The sequence below is a fragment of the Neodiprion pinetum genome, chromosome 4 (genome assembly GCF_021155775.2).
Source record: "Neodiprion pinetum isolate iyNeoPine1 chromosome 4, iyNeoPine1.2, whole genome shotgun sequence".
Taxonomy (NCBI): Eukaryota; Metazoa; Arthropoda; class Insecta; order Hymenoptera; family Diprionidae; genus Neodiprion; species Neodiprion pinetum.
In genome coordinates, this window is record NC_060235.2 from 40,881,030 (window position 1) to 40,898,333 (window position 17,304).

The 17,304-nt window shown below is 37.6% G+C and overlaps 1 protein-coding gene across 1 annotated transcript; it reads right to left on the reverse strand.

Moving 5' to 3' along the window:
* Positions 1-462: 462 nt before the first annotated feature.
* LOC124216644 (uncharacterized) lies at positions 463-11,117 on the reverse strand. Its single transcript, XM_046621407.2, has 6 exons — positions 10,292-11,117; positions 9,112-9,317; positions 6,681-6,816; positions 5,222-5,355; positions 2,648-2,951; positions 463-2,228 (listed from the first exon to the last, which is right to left on the reverse strand). The coding sequence occupies exons 1-6, from the start codon at positions 10,368-10,370 to the stop codon at positions 2,152-2,154; spliced, it is 936 nt and encodes a 311-aa protein (XP_046477363.1). The 5' UTR covers positions 10,371-11,117; the 3' UTR covers positions 463-2,151.
* Positions 11,118-17,304: the final 6,187 nt, after the last annotated feature.

Consider the following 17,304-nt stretch of genomic DNA (forward strand, 5'->3'; position numbering starts at 1 on the left):
ACTATATATATATATATATATATTACATACTATAATAATATATATATATATATATATATATAGCTTCAAACTTTATCGCAAATGTGTATATAAACTGTAACGCAGGCGTAGGTATAAAGATATTTACTTATGTATGTATGCACATACATACGTAACGTAACTTCGTTTCGGTATAAAGTCGGGAACAAACGACGTTTGGATTTTTATACAGTAAAGGTATGTGTAAGAAAAGAATGAGTGCAGGCAAATTGGCATGTACAACGCAAATTGTAATAAGGAAGAAAATTGAGCCATGTAATTTTATCGCTGTAATGGGGCCGCTATTAAAACAAGAAGAAAAAACTTTAAATGAGTTCAGCTGTTTCGTGCGAAATCGATAATACAACGGTGTAGTATTATTATCCACAAGATGGCGAGATGGATATTTTCTAGATTTTCACTTTGACAAAATCACATTAACCGTTTTCTAATGTTTTTTTTTTTTTTTTTGTTTTTCAATTCTTTTGATTATCTTCAAACAATACGATAGTCAATCAATCTACCGAACAATTGGCAATAATTTTTGCAATGACTTTTCGTCATTTTTTTTATTTACAATTGCAGAAAACCTTTCGCGTTGCGGTAATAGAAATTGTTGTGAAAACGCGGGAAGTCTTGCGCGAATCAAAAAATTAGATTCAGGCTTTAGAAAGTTGTTTGTTTGTTATTTTATTTTATTTTTTTTCTCGTTTTTCTTTCTTATAACAAACAAAAAATTATGACACGACATTTTCCTCTACGTATTTGTTGGGTATAACATGTTGGTGGAATTGAGCTCGTTAGCCGTTTATAGTAATACTAGATAATGATACAGGTAACGATGTAATAACGATAATAACAACAAACCGAATCAATAAATAATTATACCGCGGCTCGCGATTCGAATTTCACTGCAATTTCGGACGAGGCATCATATCCGCTCGTTTCGTCAACATATTCCGCGATGTGCAAAATATTACCTTACACGTATATCGCATAATATGATGCATGGAATATAAAACCCATCGACACTTGACCTCGGACGACGTTACATGGGACGGTCGATACGTAAAGTGTACGTTTATAGGTATAGGTCTCAACGTGTCTCTCACTTCGAAGTTATCGTATTATCCCAATTTCCTTGACTTTCGTCGTTTTTTTAAATAAATTATCTTCCCGCTTCTCTCCATCTCTCTCTTTCTCTCTCTCTGTTTATGTAAAGCGAGGAAACGCGTATAATTGCCTGTGTATATTATACTTTAAATAGATATTACAAGTAATAATATGTATACGGCGTTATACAAATTTATGTACAAAATATTGAACTATATTTTACATGTATATATCGTACGTATGTTAAATTCTTATTGAATATTTATTTATTGTTATTATTATTATTACTATTGTTGTTGTTATTGTTATTATTCTTGTTATGATTGCATTCGAAGATTCCTAATAGCCTATATAAAATTGTAAAGCGTCGAGCGAAATTTCAAGCTGATTAGGTATTCAAATTCTAGTGTCTCTTTGTGTGTGTGTGTGTGTGTGTTCGTGTGTGTGTGTGCGCGCGGTCTTTCTCTTTCTCTTTTTTCCTTTGAGCTTATTGCAGAATATTTTATGCATATCAATATACGATATGTATAATGCTCGTATAAACATAATACATATACACGTTTTCTATATATCTACGTAATATATAGTTATATTACATATACATATATTTTTATGTATTATATTAATACAGAAGTTTCAAGCTTCGATCTTTATTTTTATTTTTTTACAGGCTTAAAATAAGCCCGCGAACCTTCGTGAGGGGATCGCATCGAAGATGTTTATATTTCTGTGTATATATAGGTACATAATAACACAGTTTAAAAGTATGTATTGATCATTTTCATATATCTATACATTATGTTAAATAATGGTGTACCTATATTTATACATACATATACATATACATATATATATATATATAAATGTGTATCTGCACTTATAGATTATACTTACGTGATTTATATATTAACGATTATTTGTGATTCACTTTGACATGTATTTATTATACATATTATATTTATGTATCATATCTCCGGCACGATGTTGTACGTATAACGGAAGTACGTGCAACGGTAAATATTATCGTGTCAAAAAGATCGCCGCCAGTGCTGGCAATAGAAATGAGAACCAGTCCGCAACGAATTCACCGCTGGAACCTGGACATTTAAAAATTAAAAAAAAATCATTAGTACACGAAGAAGAAAAAAAATAAAAAAATAAAAAACTACGTCGCCGATCAAAGTACGAATTAGTAAGGGAAGAAAAAAAAAACCATCATTCTCTTTCGCGAGAATTAATAAATTAGTTCGTAATTTTTTTATTTTTCATTATCACACCGTTACTGTAATTATCATATACTTTTATTCCTAGGGGTGAAAAATTTAAAGACGGTGAAGAAAAACTGCTGGAGTAGAAGAAAGAAAAAAAATAAAAAATTTGTCCAAAGAAAATATTTCGAAGGATTACTTTTGCGGGGAACATGGTTCTTGTCGCCGGACCATCACTTATCTTTTATCCCCATAAATATTCGTGGAAAAGTCGAAAAAAAAAAAAAAGAAAAGAAAAAGGCACTCACCGTGGGCGAGATCGTTGCGGGTGTGACTCTGCGCCCGAGTTTCCCTACTTTCGGGAGCTTTTAGGGCGTTGTTGCGATCATCGGGGTCAGAATGTCCCGGTGCAGGTACGCCGACGCCCTTAACGCTTTCCTCCTTGCTCTGCAAATATACCGTCGCGATTGTGGCCAGACACTTGAGATTCATGTCGCCACGCTTCAGGTGTTTCGGCGTTACGTGAAACTGCAGACCCAACATCGCCGTTTCCAATCCCCTATCATCGACGCCCGTGATGTGAGGAGGACCTTTCAAATACTTCGCGTCCGCCTGTGGAAATAGTTTATTGTATTGCTAGTGCGGAAAGTGGGTGATTTCTGATGAGCGCGAAGTTTGCTGCGATCGGACCAATACGCGAGTAAGGTAAGTGCACCGGTTATTGACACGCTTAGACCTAATTATTGACCCCTGTATTTTACAAAATTATAAATTTATGCCACAAATTGTCAATTTCTCGATGACTAAAACCAGTTGCTGGAATGTTGGATACTCCAAATTTTTTTTTTTTCCGTTGGTTATTCTAGAATTAAGGATCAAACAGATACAACCAAAAAAGGTCAAGAATTGGGATAGGGTCAATAACTGGTACACTTACCTACGCGAATCGCACGAGTCAGATATCATCAGGCTTAAGTTTGTAACGTTATTGTAACGATGCCTTTCTAGAAAAAGTCGTTATTTGGCTACTTTAGGATTATCTGAAATTTAGCAAACCAAAGTTAATACAGCGTCGACAAATTCAGATTTCGTAAATTCAATTTATGTATTCAGTTAAATATATAAACGAAGGTACGAAATATTAATTTTTTTATTGCAACGTTTCGATACGTTAACGTTACTAACTTCAGTCTCGTCATATATCGCTCATCCGCAAACGCGACACACGCTATTTTCTCCAATGCCTGTGAAGAAGAGTTCGATTTGCTAAGCAACGCAGATGCCACTGACAGCGAGTCAAATTGAGGTTAGGTAATTTGCGCTCATTGACGCGGCGCGTAAAATGAAGTTATTCGGAAGTGCGCATGCGCCAAAGAAGGCCTTGGTGTGTAAAATTGAGCACTTCGGTTGTGCGCATGCGCCCACGCCATTTTACCCCACGGTTCGGAAATAAAATTTTCGAAGCAGGTTTTGGAAAAAAAAAATTTTTATCGTGGAAAAACGGGACGAAAAAGGGAACAAAAACACGAAACAACGAGGTTAAGATTATGTTGTACGTATTCCATGATATTGGAAACCATGTATACATCATCATATCCATGCGGATATCCATTTTTTACGATATTTCAATTGTCAAATCAAATCACCCGAAGATGAATCGAAACAATTTGTCCGTTCGAACATAAATCGCTCCGAAAAAAATCCTGCAGGATTACATCGATTTCGAAAACAATTTGAAATCATTTCGGTTCGTTGTTCCCCTCGTACGATGGCTGAAAAGTATATTTTTCACGACTTTATCCCCCTTTTCCATCCATTCGTCCATCACCTTAATCATGAGGCAAACGGTTCCTTCCATCTGGGTTAACGCGTGAATACGGAACAGCGATAATCGTTATTATATCGAATTTGCGCATAACACTTAGCGAACTTCATTCGCAGCAGGTGTTGCCCGATTTTAGGCACTATTATATACCTATATGTACACTGTTTCAAGGCGCCATCGCATTCATTATAGTTCCGTTAGTTGTTCTCATGATACGCTTCGTTTACGTCTCGCGCTCATTGCACGATTATTTACGCCATAGAGTAATGAAATTATCCCTAGTCGAAATTTTAGAACTCAGGCATAACGAATCAAATTTATGTCTCACTTTTTACACCCTTCCGATCCTCGCAGCTTAGTTTGACTCAACAGAGCCGCCAAGTTCTAAGAATTCTAGATCGAAATTCAACCTCGAGATCCTCGCATGTCTCGATCACACTAACAATCGTTCCAACTCCGAATTTGCCAAATTCCAGAAAAACAACCTCAGTGATTAACTGAGGTGTAAGCCAGGAATATCGCAACTGAGACTTCTGAGGAACAAATGAGTCGCAATTTTTTTTTCATCTCGATAGAACCTCGAACATCGGAATTGGGACTTGAGCGTAATTTTGAGGTTAGAATGACATATTTTTTTTAAATCCAAATTTCCGTATCCAAGAAGGTTTCACTAGATAACCCTGGAAAACGTCGATGTTTTCCCCTAAGGTCCAAACGAGGTCCAAACTTTCGTCTTTGGTTACTGACCTATAATAATATTATAAGTACATAACTCACGATTGTAAACTTTAAGTATTTATTATACGAGGATAAAATATAAAATTGTAAGAAAAAATGCCCAATTTTTCGAGGCACTAATTCCTTTCCAAAATTCGTGAAACCCTTCACGCGAGACACTTCCATATTACAGGAATGTATTATATATCAGGCATCAGCTGCAGTAGGTACAGCAACTCATAGAATATACCCTTTAGATCGTCAATAATACAATTACGATGTGGTATACTGATAGTTACGTATACATAGGTATATATAAGATAATTGTTACGACACTTACGGGTTCTCCGTTTATGAACCAAGTCAGCATGGCTGCAGGTTTCGATGGGGCAGAAGTGCAGTTGAGCCTGACCGTGTCTCCAACCTGATAACGTGAACGACCTCCGGATATGTGGGGTCCTTTACTCGGCAGAACTGTTCAATTGTCCGTGCAAAACGGATGTGGAAAAAAAAAAGTTGAAAAAAAAAATAAAGGAAACAGAACAAAGAGAACGGTATTAAGTGTTTGTAATCGTACGGCAAATAGCGAATCCGTAACTTTGGTTCACGCGGGCGATAATAATTTTCCCACGAAATGGAGTGATGAGTGAAATATATGTATCGTGTATGGGTATAGATAATTATCAATTTGATTATATTTCAGCAGGTGAAAATCGCAATTTTTGCAAATTTTTTTTATACACATTTTTATTAAAAAGAAATAAAAAGAAAAAAAAAAATATGCCATTTTCAATACAACGAACGATGAATTAAGTGTGTAAAATTTGTCGTTTTGATATTTTAATAAAGTGCATAAATGCCTTAATATTCCGGCTAACTTGTTTTCGATCCGAAACAAAATGCCAGTTCAATTCTATACCAATTATGTGACAATGACTGGCGATGCAATTGACGTGACGAAATTGGTTACATTGTCGCAAAATTCGTATAAAATCGACGTCGCATTTTATTGCGGACCGAAAACAAGTTTGCCGGAAGGTTAAAGCATTTTTGCATTTTACTGTACAGTAATGTTCATTACTAGGCTTCGAGTGACTCGGTATTTTTTTTTTTTTTGAATCAAAACTGAATCGGGTTTTCTTTGTACATAAATTTTACGTGTCTATGATCAACGTATCGTTTGTTTCTCCCGTGACTCGCGTCGCTAGTCATAGACACATGAAATTTGATTAGAAAGGAAACTCGTTGCAGTTTTAATTTCAGAAAAATAGTTAGCCACTGGAAACCTGTAAACGAATATAACTGTACCTACATACAGAGTTATGCACATAAAAAGGCGAATATATTATTATCATACGCATGATGTGAATAGTTTTAAACGGAAAAATTTAATCTGGTATGAATTATACGAGAGAAGACTTTTATTCCCCGTTATCCTCATTTGCCTCCCCTTCCTTTCATTTACAAAGGGAAAATACACGGGGCCACGCTGCAGTAAAACTGGTGTAATAAAATTGCCTTATTGAAAAATTCATTTCTAACACACCGGCAGTGTAACAGTTCCTCAAAAAATATCACTGCAGGTTATTCGAGCCCCATTCCCCCCCGTAAATCGTAAAGGCACCTAAGTCAATTTGACAAATGTTACGCGAATTTTTTGCCTCTTTTATTTTTCGCTCCTCGGAATATTATGAAAAAAGCTAGTAGAATTTTTTTTTAAATGCCCAAGATTGGAAATTCGAGATATATTTATGTAAATTATACATATTATACGCGAATCGCTTATTGTTGTCACTCACCTACGACCACCATGTCCGCGTGATCTGATACAGTTTGAAAGGACGGGGCTTCGGCGGAAACTTCGCAGCGATATCGTCCAGTGCTCGACAAATCCACGTTGCGTAAAACGAGCGATTTTTCCGTAGAGTTTGCGATCTGGTCAAATTATAAAAAATATATAAATACGTATATATATTATAATTCGAAATATAATTGTATTTAAAAAAATATGCAGCATTTTTTGTACAACGAATATATTTCGCATACAATTAAAGGCTTCGCAGTGCTTAGGCCAGGTAATTTTAGGGGAAAATACGGGAGGTGTTCCCATATTTTTCAGTTTTAGTACCTGTTTGCACCACGAAAAAAAAAAAAAATGTTCATATTACAGAAAAAAAATCCCACGCAGATATAAAAGTTTTCAAATTTGAATTTGATATACATTGAAACTTTCGATGTTTTTTAATTTTTATTTTTTTTTATTTTTTCATAACCTTGAGTGTGCTGAAAAAATTAATTTAACGCTTGAGTACAATGTTTATTTTTTCAACTGAATGTCGGAACAACGTAATTTGGGATGAGCAAACGTATTTCGTAGATAACGACACTGAATTAAATCGTAAAAATGATGGTTTTGTGAAATATAAGGGTGTTTTGAAATTCAGCGTATTCTTTGTTTGTTCCTATGGTAATTTCGAAGTATAAAAATTGTTCCCAACCATGGAATTGATTTTTTCAGTCCATTATAATTTATGACAAAAAAGTAACTGACTGGCAAAAATAGAGTGGTTTTAGGGGGGAATAGACTGCTTTAGGGGAAACCTTCAGTTTTAGAGTCCTTGTAGGGGAATATAAAAAAATATGGTATTTTTAGGGAAATAGCGGACCCAGTCAATGTAGCCTGCAATTAAAATCCGGTAAAATAATTATTGTATGTTCGATGAATACGACGCGAGTTATATGTATTTATGATTGAAAAAATGTGCACAGGTATTTTTTTTTCTCCCTTTTTTTTTTATAATGTAATGCATTTTACATCACCGCTCTGCAATTTTTCCATTTTTTATACTTGCGTTCAGCGTTTTCTATTATCTGCCTGCAGTGCTTACAACAATAGATGATATAAAGTATTGTAACGGTTGTGGAATAAAAGTTAAACAAAGAACAGTAAAACGCAGAAGAAAAAAAAAAAAAAAGAACGCCGCAGGTTGCGGAGCGCTGTAATTGATGCGGGTTAACGCATGTAGACCGGAAATGAACGATGCGGAGCGATTAGTTCAGCTTTTTCTATCAAATTGAATGAATGCACGTTGCATGGTTGCATGTGCAATGGACGTTACGTGCATGTGCACATTATAGCCATATGTATAATTTATATATACATATATATGCCATATATATACAAAATGACATATAATGTATATAACGATTCATTAGCGGGAGAGAAAATGTATTTCCGTTTCGATGATAAGAATTTTTAATAAGATACTGCTATACTGCAATGATACTCATCACATTGTATGATTTGCACAAAGAATAAGTTGATGAGACAAATATCAATAGTTTTTTTTTTTTTTTTTTTCTGCCATTCCGTTATGAAACGGTATAAATTTTTCATCGGGCGATCTTTATGGTGCAGAAAATAGGCCCGAAACATTAAAATCGGATCGAAAACACCGCGGTTCAATCATTTTAAACGTTCTATAATTACATTGTAGAATTTCTTGAGTTAATTGTCGCGATATTTTAAGGTTCTGTTGTTCGAATTCGCTCAGAATAATTTCTGTCGCATGGTTAAAATATCGTTTTATTCCTGCTTATTCACTTTTAAAATTTTTCAACGGGAAAATTTTCTCTTACCCTCCCAAGACGAAATTTTAAAATTCATTGGAAGCTTAAAAAAATTTTGAGGTTTGCTAGGCTTAAAACTGAGAATTAATCCCGATTCCGATGTTTGAGGTTCTAATGAGAAAATAAAAAATTGGAACTCGGGGTTCAAACGATTTCTAAAATTTCTCATTTATTTTTGATGAAAGGTATTGTCATTTGGCCAGCCAAACTCGTTAAGAAAATTCTAGATGCTTGACCAGTGTGGGCAAAAATTAATGAGAAAAAAATTCCGTAACATTTCCAGATTTTCCAAGACCTAAAATCTAATTTCCCCTGAAATTTTTTCAGTTCTATCAAGTTACTGGAACCTGAATCGTTCAGCTTATTAAATCTATATTCGATTCAAATTCAATTCGAATCGAAGAAAAATATAATGTTCAAAAAAGTAAGTTTAAGCCGATTTGTTTCCTAGAGGAAAAACAAGTAAATTTGATATCACAAAAAATCATTCCTATTTATATCTTCAGTTTTTTCTACGTCCAAATTAGAAAATCCCCTGACAAATCCAAGTTTTTCAAGTGTGTGACCACTTCCCTGACAAAATGCGAAATGCGAACTCACGTCGACGGAGACGCCGGAAAGCTCGAAGACCTGGACAGGCGGAGTCTCGCCTGGAACGTATCGGTAAAATTCGTTGCCATCCTTGTACCATTTCACAGAGTACAAGAATTCCCGATCGAGATTGAAATTGCACTGAAGGGTGACGGTCTGATTGAAAACCACGTGCTCCGGTATCTGCAGCGCCGTCATCCTGAGCGCTCCGATTTCTGAAAGAAAAATAGGAAATCATCCAAAGCTTGAAAATCCTTGACACGCGGGATCGAGGCGAAAGAGAAGTGAAAAATCGGCAAGAAATAAATCCCGCTTTTCGTTCGCCGGTTTTTATCCAATAACGATAATCGCACGATTAGAACACAACGAAATTCGCCTGTCCATTTGTGTTACATCGCCTTTTCCCGGATTAGAAGACACCGATTCGTCGCGGCCGATAATCGGAAGCCAAATCGCGGTTCGAGTGGATTAACTTATCAATATTTCATCGCGGTTCGGCGTATCGTACATTCGCTTCTGAAAATATAAAACACAATATTTAATTATGTACCTCAAATATTGTGAAAAAAATATTTCACCGATCTTTATAAAACGTCATTTCAAACGGCCCGTGCCCTCAAATTTTTCATGGATCTGTTACACTAATCCCTAGAATATTTGACGAATCGTCTTGAGGAAATTAATTTCTCTCACCGGTTTATTTTTTTTTTATCGCCATTTCCTTTATCGCGTTTGCTGAAATTCGAAACCGTATAAAGCGATCAAATGCCTTTGTATAACACAAAACTTTGAACAATCCCTGATAATTATTGCACATCGGATTTAAAAACTGCCATCTTTCCGCAACGACTTTCGAAAAATTATTTATCAGCCCCATGGCTGAGATGGAAAAAAAAAAAGCTAGAGGAATAAATAAAGCTAAATTCCAACATCGTCGACTCGTTTTTAATCATCGCACGTCTGAACGGTTAGCTTAATAATAATTTCCACACGGTAATTGGGTCTTGACTATTAACGTTCGTCTTTATCTCGTCAACTTTCGCTTTCAGGCAACTGATCGCCGAGCTTTTTGAAAATTCCGTAATTCGCGAAATTCATAAAAGAGCGAAAAATCGTAAAAAGAAAAAAAAAAAAAGAACACGAACATTCATCGAAGAGGTTAAAAGGTGGGCACATAAAGAGCATTAACCTGGCGCAACGAGGATCAGCAAAAGCGTGACGAGGATCAGAGTGACGTAAGCGAGGCAAGTAAACCGTGCTGACATCATACTCGAAGATTTAATATCCCCCTTCAATGACGTTGTCTATATACGTATACGTATACAATGTATATCATCCATATATATATATCAGTAAATTCGAATCACAGGGTAAGCAATCATCGGCATCATGACGTCGCCGAGACCGATCCCACGACACATTTCACGTAACGAAAAAATAAAAACACCACCCGCGCCTCATCGATCGGACTCTGCAAAGTAGACGCACGTATATTACATCTCGAAATCAGACACCATGAACTCAACGTTCTTATCCGGTATATTTAACTTAAAATTCACCGGTTTTTCCTCCTCACCGACAATTTGTCAATCGATTAAAAAAATCGTCACAATTCGTTTCACAAACGGATTTACACATTTTTTCTTCGTTTCTTTTTCTTTATTATTTTCTTTATTACAAAATCGGGGAAACCCGAATACCAAGATAGAAAATCAACCGGGCGACATATCGATCACGCGAATTTCCGAAACGTTAAAACTAAATCCACAAATTTACGGATCGTTGAACAACGTTTCAAAAATTTCTCGCCTGGTGATACGGCGAGAACAATAACGGACAAAAACAAAAAACAAAAACACACAAAAAACGGTCAGTTTCGCGGCTGGTTAAAAACGACGCGGTTTCAACGCCGCGGTAAACACGCCGACGGATCCCGTCGTCCTCCGGGTACTGCGGCACACGGGCCCTGAAACGTCGTCGACGTTGGGCAATGCTGCGCGACGTTCCGTCGGCCGACGTCGGTAACGGAGTAGCATGATGGGGAGGGTGGGGGGTTGGGGGGGGGGGGGCAGCAGGGGGTCGAAACGGCTCCTGCGCGGCTGGACATTCCCGTCAACGATCGCGCGCGCCGGGCAAAGAAAGCCCCGAATTGCTCGGCAACGCGCATGTCCGGCCCGGGTCGGAGCTTGCGCACTTTCAACCCCCGCGCCCGCCTGGGAAGCTTTGAGCTTTCGCCCCACCATACCCGATTTCGGAACCTCTCGCCCGTTCCCGGCCGTTCCCCGCCGACCACCGGAATCGACGATTTCTGCATACGCCGTTTTTTCACGCGACTCTGACTGCGACTGCACTTGTTCCGTGCAGCTTGAGGCACGGAAAGTGGAACGGACATGTTTACGTTGGTAAGGAACGCGATGTATGGATGTATGTATGTACCTATATGGTGGATCGATTCGTCGAAGATTCGGAATTGATATTTTCTTTTTTTATGAATTATGAAATTTTTGTCGTTTTCTGGTGGGGTTGAAAAGGTTGGATTTAGACAAATTTGATCAGGTAATCGGATTCAGGGTATCGACGTGTGTCGGACTTTTAAAAACGTAGAAATCTAATTTACAGATTTTCGAAATGTATTTTTTGTAAATTTCTGTATTTTTGTTTTTTTATTTATTTTTTTTTCCACGCGGGAAGGAGGAAAATGTAGAAAAATCAGGTAACGACGTTTTCAATGATGGGAAAATCTTTTTTTTACAGAATTTCAAAGTTTAGAAGAAAGACAGAATTATGTGTCACTATTTTTTCTGCGTATTTCCCATTTTCACATCATATATTTTCAACAATTTACCATTTTACATGTACGCATATTGTATTTCGACTTTGCTATTCATATCGAAATTCCACGAGATTCGCAGTCTCCAAAAATTCGTTATTGCGAACCTTCTATTGTATTTTGACCCTCACCCTCTGCTCTCGTTAAAACTGTCACCAATGTTTGTTCTCTTTTTTTTTCAACTCTTCAGCTTGCTCGATTGAATTTTTCAATTTTTCATGCCTGGTTCGGTTAACACTATCGTATTTCATACAATCCCTAAACCCGTATGAACGATCTAATTTTCAATCGTACGTGAATTTGAAATTTATTCCCTTACTTTTTATTTTCTTCCGCTTCTTTTTCCCAATCGATTTTCAGTCCGTAGTAAAAATAAAAAAAAAAAGATAAAAAAAAAAAACAACAATCGAATGACAAAAATTTGAATTCAGAGAAAACAGACGCACGAATAATTCAGACAAATACGAGAAAAGAACGAATCTATGAAAGAATCTATAAAAGTAGATTAATACAGACGAATGAGATCCTGATATAATAGATTATAGTCAGGATTGAAAGCTTTATGGTCGAGCTTGCGTGGGCATCCCTTATACGTATATAACTACACGCCTACACGGGTAGACCCAACAATTTCCCGAGAAACGTTCCGCGGTATCTCGCGAAGGTCCAACCTACGTACGTAGGTATGTATAGACCCACATCCACCTTGTTGTTCGCTCCTTGCGGTGCTTTCGTTACACAATATACGTGTAAGCTCTGTATATACCGATACAATGCATACCCATGTACGTATACATCCGCATCCGTAAAACTTAATCTACTCGCGCGTTGTATAACTTCCGGTTTCAGGTACTTAAGCCTCTACCTGTATATTTCTCTGGGCAGAAATTGTTTCCGGGAAAGTGGCTTTGTAGGGGCACGATTCGAACATAGAAAAATAACCGGGACGGAATTTTATTGACTCAATTTTATATCCAACTGCACTTTTTTCCACACTATTTGTGAAATATTATTACAGAAGATTCACTTCAAAGAAATTGTGTGATCGCGCACCGTGCTTTTGGGAACGATCTAATTTCACATATAAATTTTTACTCATATTTTACACCCGTAGCCGTTTTATTTCAGTATTTATACATAAGGGTATATATCCGTAAATATGGACCTATATATCTATTAACGGTATTAACAGCCCGTCGATAACACGTATATTTAATAGCCGCTATACCGGTATCCTATAACGCCTGAATACGGACAAGTTCCCGGGATAAAGAACGTACGTGTATGTAATGTAATAATACATTAGAGCTATATACCCATATAATACACATGGGAGGATGCGAGAGGAGAAAAAGTCGCTGTCGGTAATTTTTTTATTATTCTTTTTTCCACTTCTGTCGATCCACTTTTATAATTCTGTTTTTTTTTTTTCGTGCGTTTTGTTTTCCCCGCACATGTCACTTTTTCGACATTACACTAGCTCCAAAGTTGCGTCAAGTTGCATACGACAGATTTTTTGTCTATGTGCAAAAGAAGAATTATAGCTGTGTTCGAAGAGCTGAGAAAAAAAAAAAAAAAAAAAAAAGAAAACAAGATTGCACGTGATATATGGAGTGAATCAATTCACGTAAAAATACTACCTGTATTTAACGTATTTATAAACAGGCGGATTAATACAGCCTGGCGTAGCGTTCATAAATAACCGTTTTACAACAAAAACATGTTTGCGCCAAGGTGTAACACATCATGTACAGGTTATAATTTTCTTGTGTAATTTTTCATGTTAGAATATACCTGTACCAAATACAGAGACGCTGCTTCGACCGATAATATGTCCGAGATAGAGTTAAGGGAACGGGGGTGAAGTGTTAAGAAGCCGGGCTTGTCGAAAAGGAATTTTTAATAACGAGCTTTCGTCAAGCCGGCTCACCATTTACATATGTATAAGTATAAACTAATCACTATCAGAAATGTTTCGGAATCTCATCATTTTTAATCTCTCGCAACAGTTTTTGAGAATCATTGATGCTGATTGTATTATGAGCGGGTATAAAACTGAAGTAAATGACATCAAAGAAATGCAATTTTGTTACATTGTTGCAGAGTAACGAGAGAAATTAAAGTACAAAATTCCCAGACCTCATTTCCTCGGAATTCTCTGACATATTTTCACAATTCATACCTAATTATCATGCTTCAATAATGTAAGGTAAATTCTACAAAATCGTGTGGTAATATTATAAATCAGATGTGTTACATCGAAGTTAAAATCGGACAATTATTCTTTCCATTTAAAACGAATTATTATTTGACTTTTCGTTAATCGTTATCAATAAAATCTAAACAATTTTCTCAAATATAAGAGAAATATCTTTCCACAATTTACCCTAATTTTTCAGCGTCCAAAAATTATGTGTTTCCGGTTCTCTCGCCACCCTCAGCAATCATAGTTACTATAGGGAATTTTAGTGAAATGGGTAATGTTACAATAAATTTTGATAGTAATAGTTGTAGGAAATGCAAAAAACAATTTTTCCAAATAACTATTCAGTGTCCAAATCTTATGAATATTATCGATATCGAAGTTTCTGGTAAGCATAAAAAAAATCGCATTCGTCTATTTGTTTTATTTTTTTTTTTTTTTACGTAAAAATATAGTAACAAAAACCGGTTAAAGGTGTAATAAAGTTGGAGCACCGAGGTGCTGGAGTAAAAAATCTGGCGGCCTTGGGGATGAAAAGCGGGCGAAGAAAGAGGCTCGGAGAGGCTAAAGGATCCGCACATACGCACGTAGGGCGGGATCAGCGAGGCGCACACGAAGAAGCCCATTGAAATTGAAGGCAGCCTGCGGAGCGAGCGAGGAAGAAACGGGCAGAGAGCACCGACGTACATACACATGCCCTGAGCATAATAGGCGGTGTGTGGAGTGAGTGAAGCGACCATTTCGATCGATCTTCGCAGCTTGCACTACTAATAAATAGCTGCCGGGGCGACGAGGGGGACGCGTGCGCGATAAGGATGTGTAAGGACGCTGCACGTACGGCCTCGAGGGCTCGGAGCGCCGCAGGACTCCTTCCTCCACGCCCTTGAAAGAGAGGAGCGCGAGGATGAGCCGAGTCTCTGCGTTGGAAGAAAAAAAAAAAAAATCCTATTTCGCATGTGCCTGACGCAGGGAAACACGGAATCATTAAGTTCGTATTTTTTTTTTTTTTTTTCATGAAGGTAACACGGCACGTTGTGTTACCAGTGCGGAAAGTAGGCCGTTTCCGATGAGTGTGAACCCGCTGTAACCACGCGAGTCGGGTATCGCCCATCCGCACGTGTGACACACGATATTTTCTTCAATACCTGCAAGAGGAAGAAAACAAAGGAATTTTCTTGAAAAATATAATATACCTAGTGTATTGTGTTGCTAGTGCGGAAAATTGGCAATTTATAATATGCATGAAGTTTACTGGAAATATAATAAGCCAAAGATAAAGAGGCTAATTATAAAGACAGACTTTAAAGACTGAGATGACCCTCTAGACAGTTATCTGTGTTCTATGGTCGTCTTCGTTGCAGCTATCGAGACGTCGTCAATAAAAGGCTATAAGAGAAGCTATGCTAATTGTATCAGTTTCTGCTTCTTGTTATATCGTAATAGATAAATCTAAAAGGCTAAAGGGTGCCATCAAACAAATCCTGTCCCATAATTCATCTCTGCGACAAAGTTTGCCGCACGAGCCAAGGCGAGCGCTGTAACAACGCGAATCAAATATCGTCCATCGGCACGCGTGACATACGCTATTTTCTCCAAAACCTGTGAACGAAAGTTCGATTTGAGAAGCAGCGGAGCGGTGCGTAAAATTGAATTATACGAAAGTGCACGTGCGCCGAAGAAAGCTCTGGTGAGTAATATCGAGCACTTCAGTTACGCGCATGCGCCTACGTCGTTTTACCGCATTGCTTGGAAATGGGGAATTTTACGCACGCTCGACCGGATTTAAAAATCGAACTTTTCGAGCTGGTTGTGAAAAAAATCATTTCTTACATGTACCTGACGCGACAGACACAGAATAATTTAGGACGTATTTTTTGTTTTTACTTTGAAAAAAAGACGTCTGCGAGTGTCACAAGGAATTAAATTTCACTGATTTCGTGATTTTTAGATATGCAGCTAACCTGGGTGACATCATATTGTTGTACTTTCAAGTCTGCTGTATTTTCATCAATTTCTGTTCAATTATTCGCTAAGAGAAACTATATGACCTGATTATTTTTGGTTTCTCTGCTTAGTACGCATGTAACATTTTTTCATGCCGAGTCTTAATCCGACCCGGCTATGATGCACCCTGCAACGCTGGATCCCCCTTCATCCCCTGCAGGGTGGAAAGCCATGCACACATCGGAGCCCCAATTAATTCCTCAAACTCCGCTGCGGTGCCGTGATCTGCACCCCGGAAAACCCGCAATCCACCCTCCTAAACAGGAAGATCTTCATGGGTAAAGACCATTACTGAAGATTGCCAAAAAGAACTTTGAGTAATTCACCGAAATAACTTTCTAGTCGTGATACTGTTACAAGTTGTATAGTTGAAAAACAATACTTTTTATTCGGCATTTCATTTCTACAAGATGTTCACGCATCGAGTGTTTAACAAATTGCTGCATTCCTAATTGTAAGTTCGGTATTTCCCTAATCATAAACGATAGGTTGGATGTGGATTTATTGTTTCAAAAGATTTCAAAACGCTGATAAATCCAGTAATAACCAGAAAATTCGTATCAACAATTATGATTACACTGAATAGTTACTTGTGTCAAATTATCTATCTGCAATTTGGGCAAAATTTGAACCGCACCTAGTCTCGTAACAATATACATTTTGCTAGAATTTTCTACTACAAACAATGCCAACTGAAATTTTTCTCATTGCCCGCAGCCATGGGATGTTCTTTCTAAAAGCAAGCGTATAAAAAGCGCGGAGGTAATGGTGCAGTGTCCTACATAACCGACCGGCTTACGGGACCACGACGTTAATTGAGTCGGTGGCGGTAGGAAATCCTTTTACCGTCAAGCTTCAAGAGACTTGTTGAGATTCACCGCTCGGTGTGAATTTTCGTTCCGGACTGCACCCTCCCTGCATCTGTAAATGCAATTCTCCGCACCCCGAGGTGACGTGTTTGCTGACTTCTCCTCCTCCCCGTCATCCTCTTGCGATGACGACGTTTGATTACGCCGGAGATCGCGCATTCGCCAACTGGATCATCGCCTGTTAGACAAGCAACGCAGGTCGGCTGACCGTGTTTGTACAGGGTGATTCAGGCGTGGTGGTAAAGTTTCCTGTAACGTCGACTGAGTCCGCGTTCCTATTTTCGTCGTCATTATTG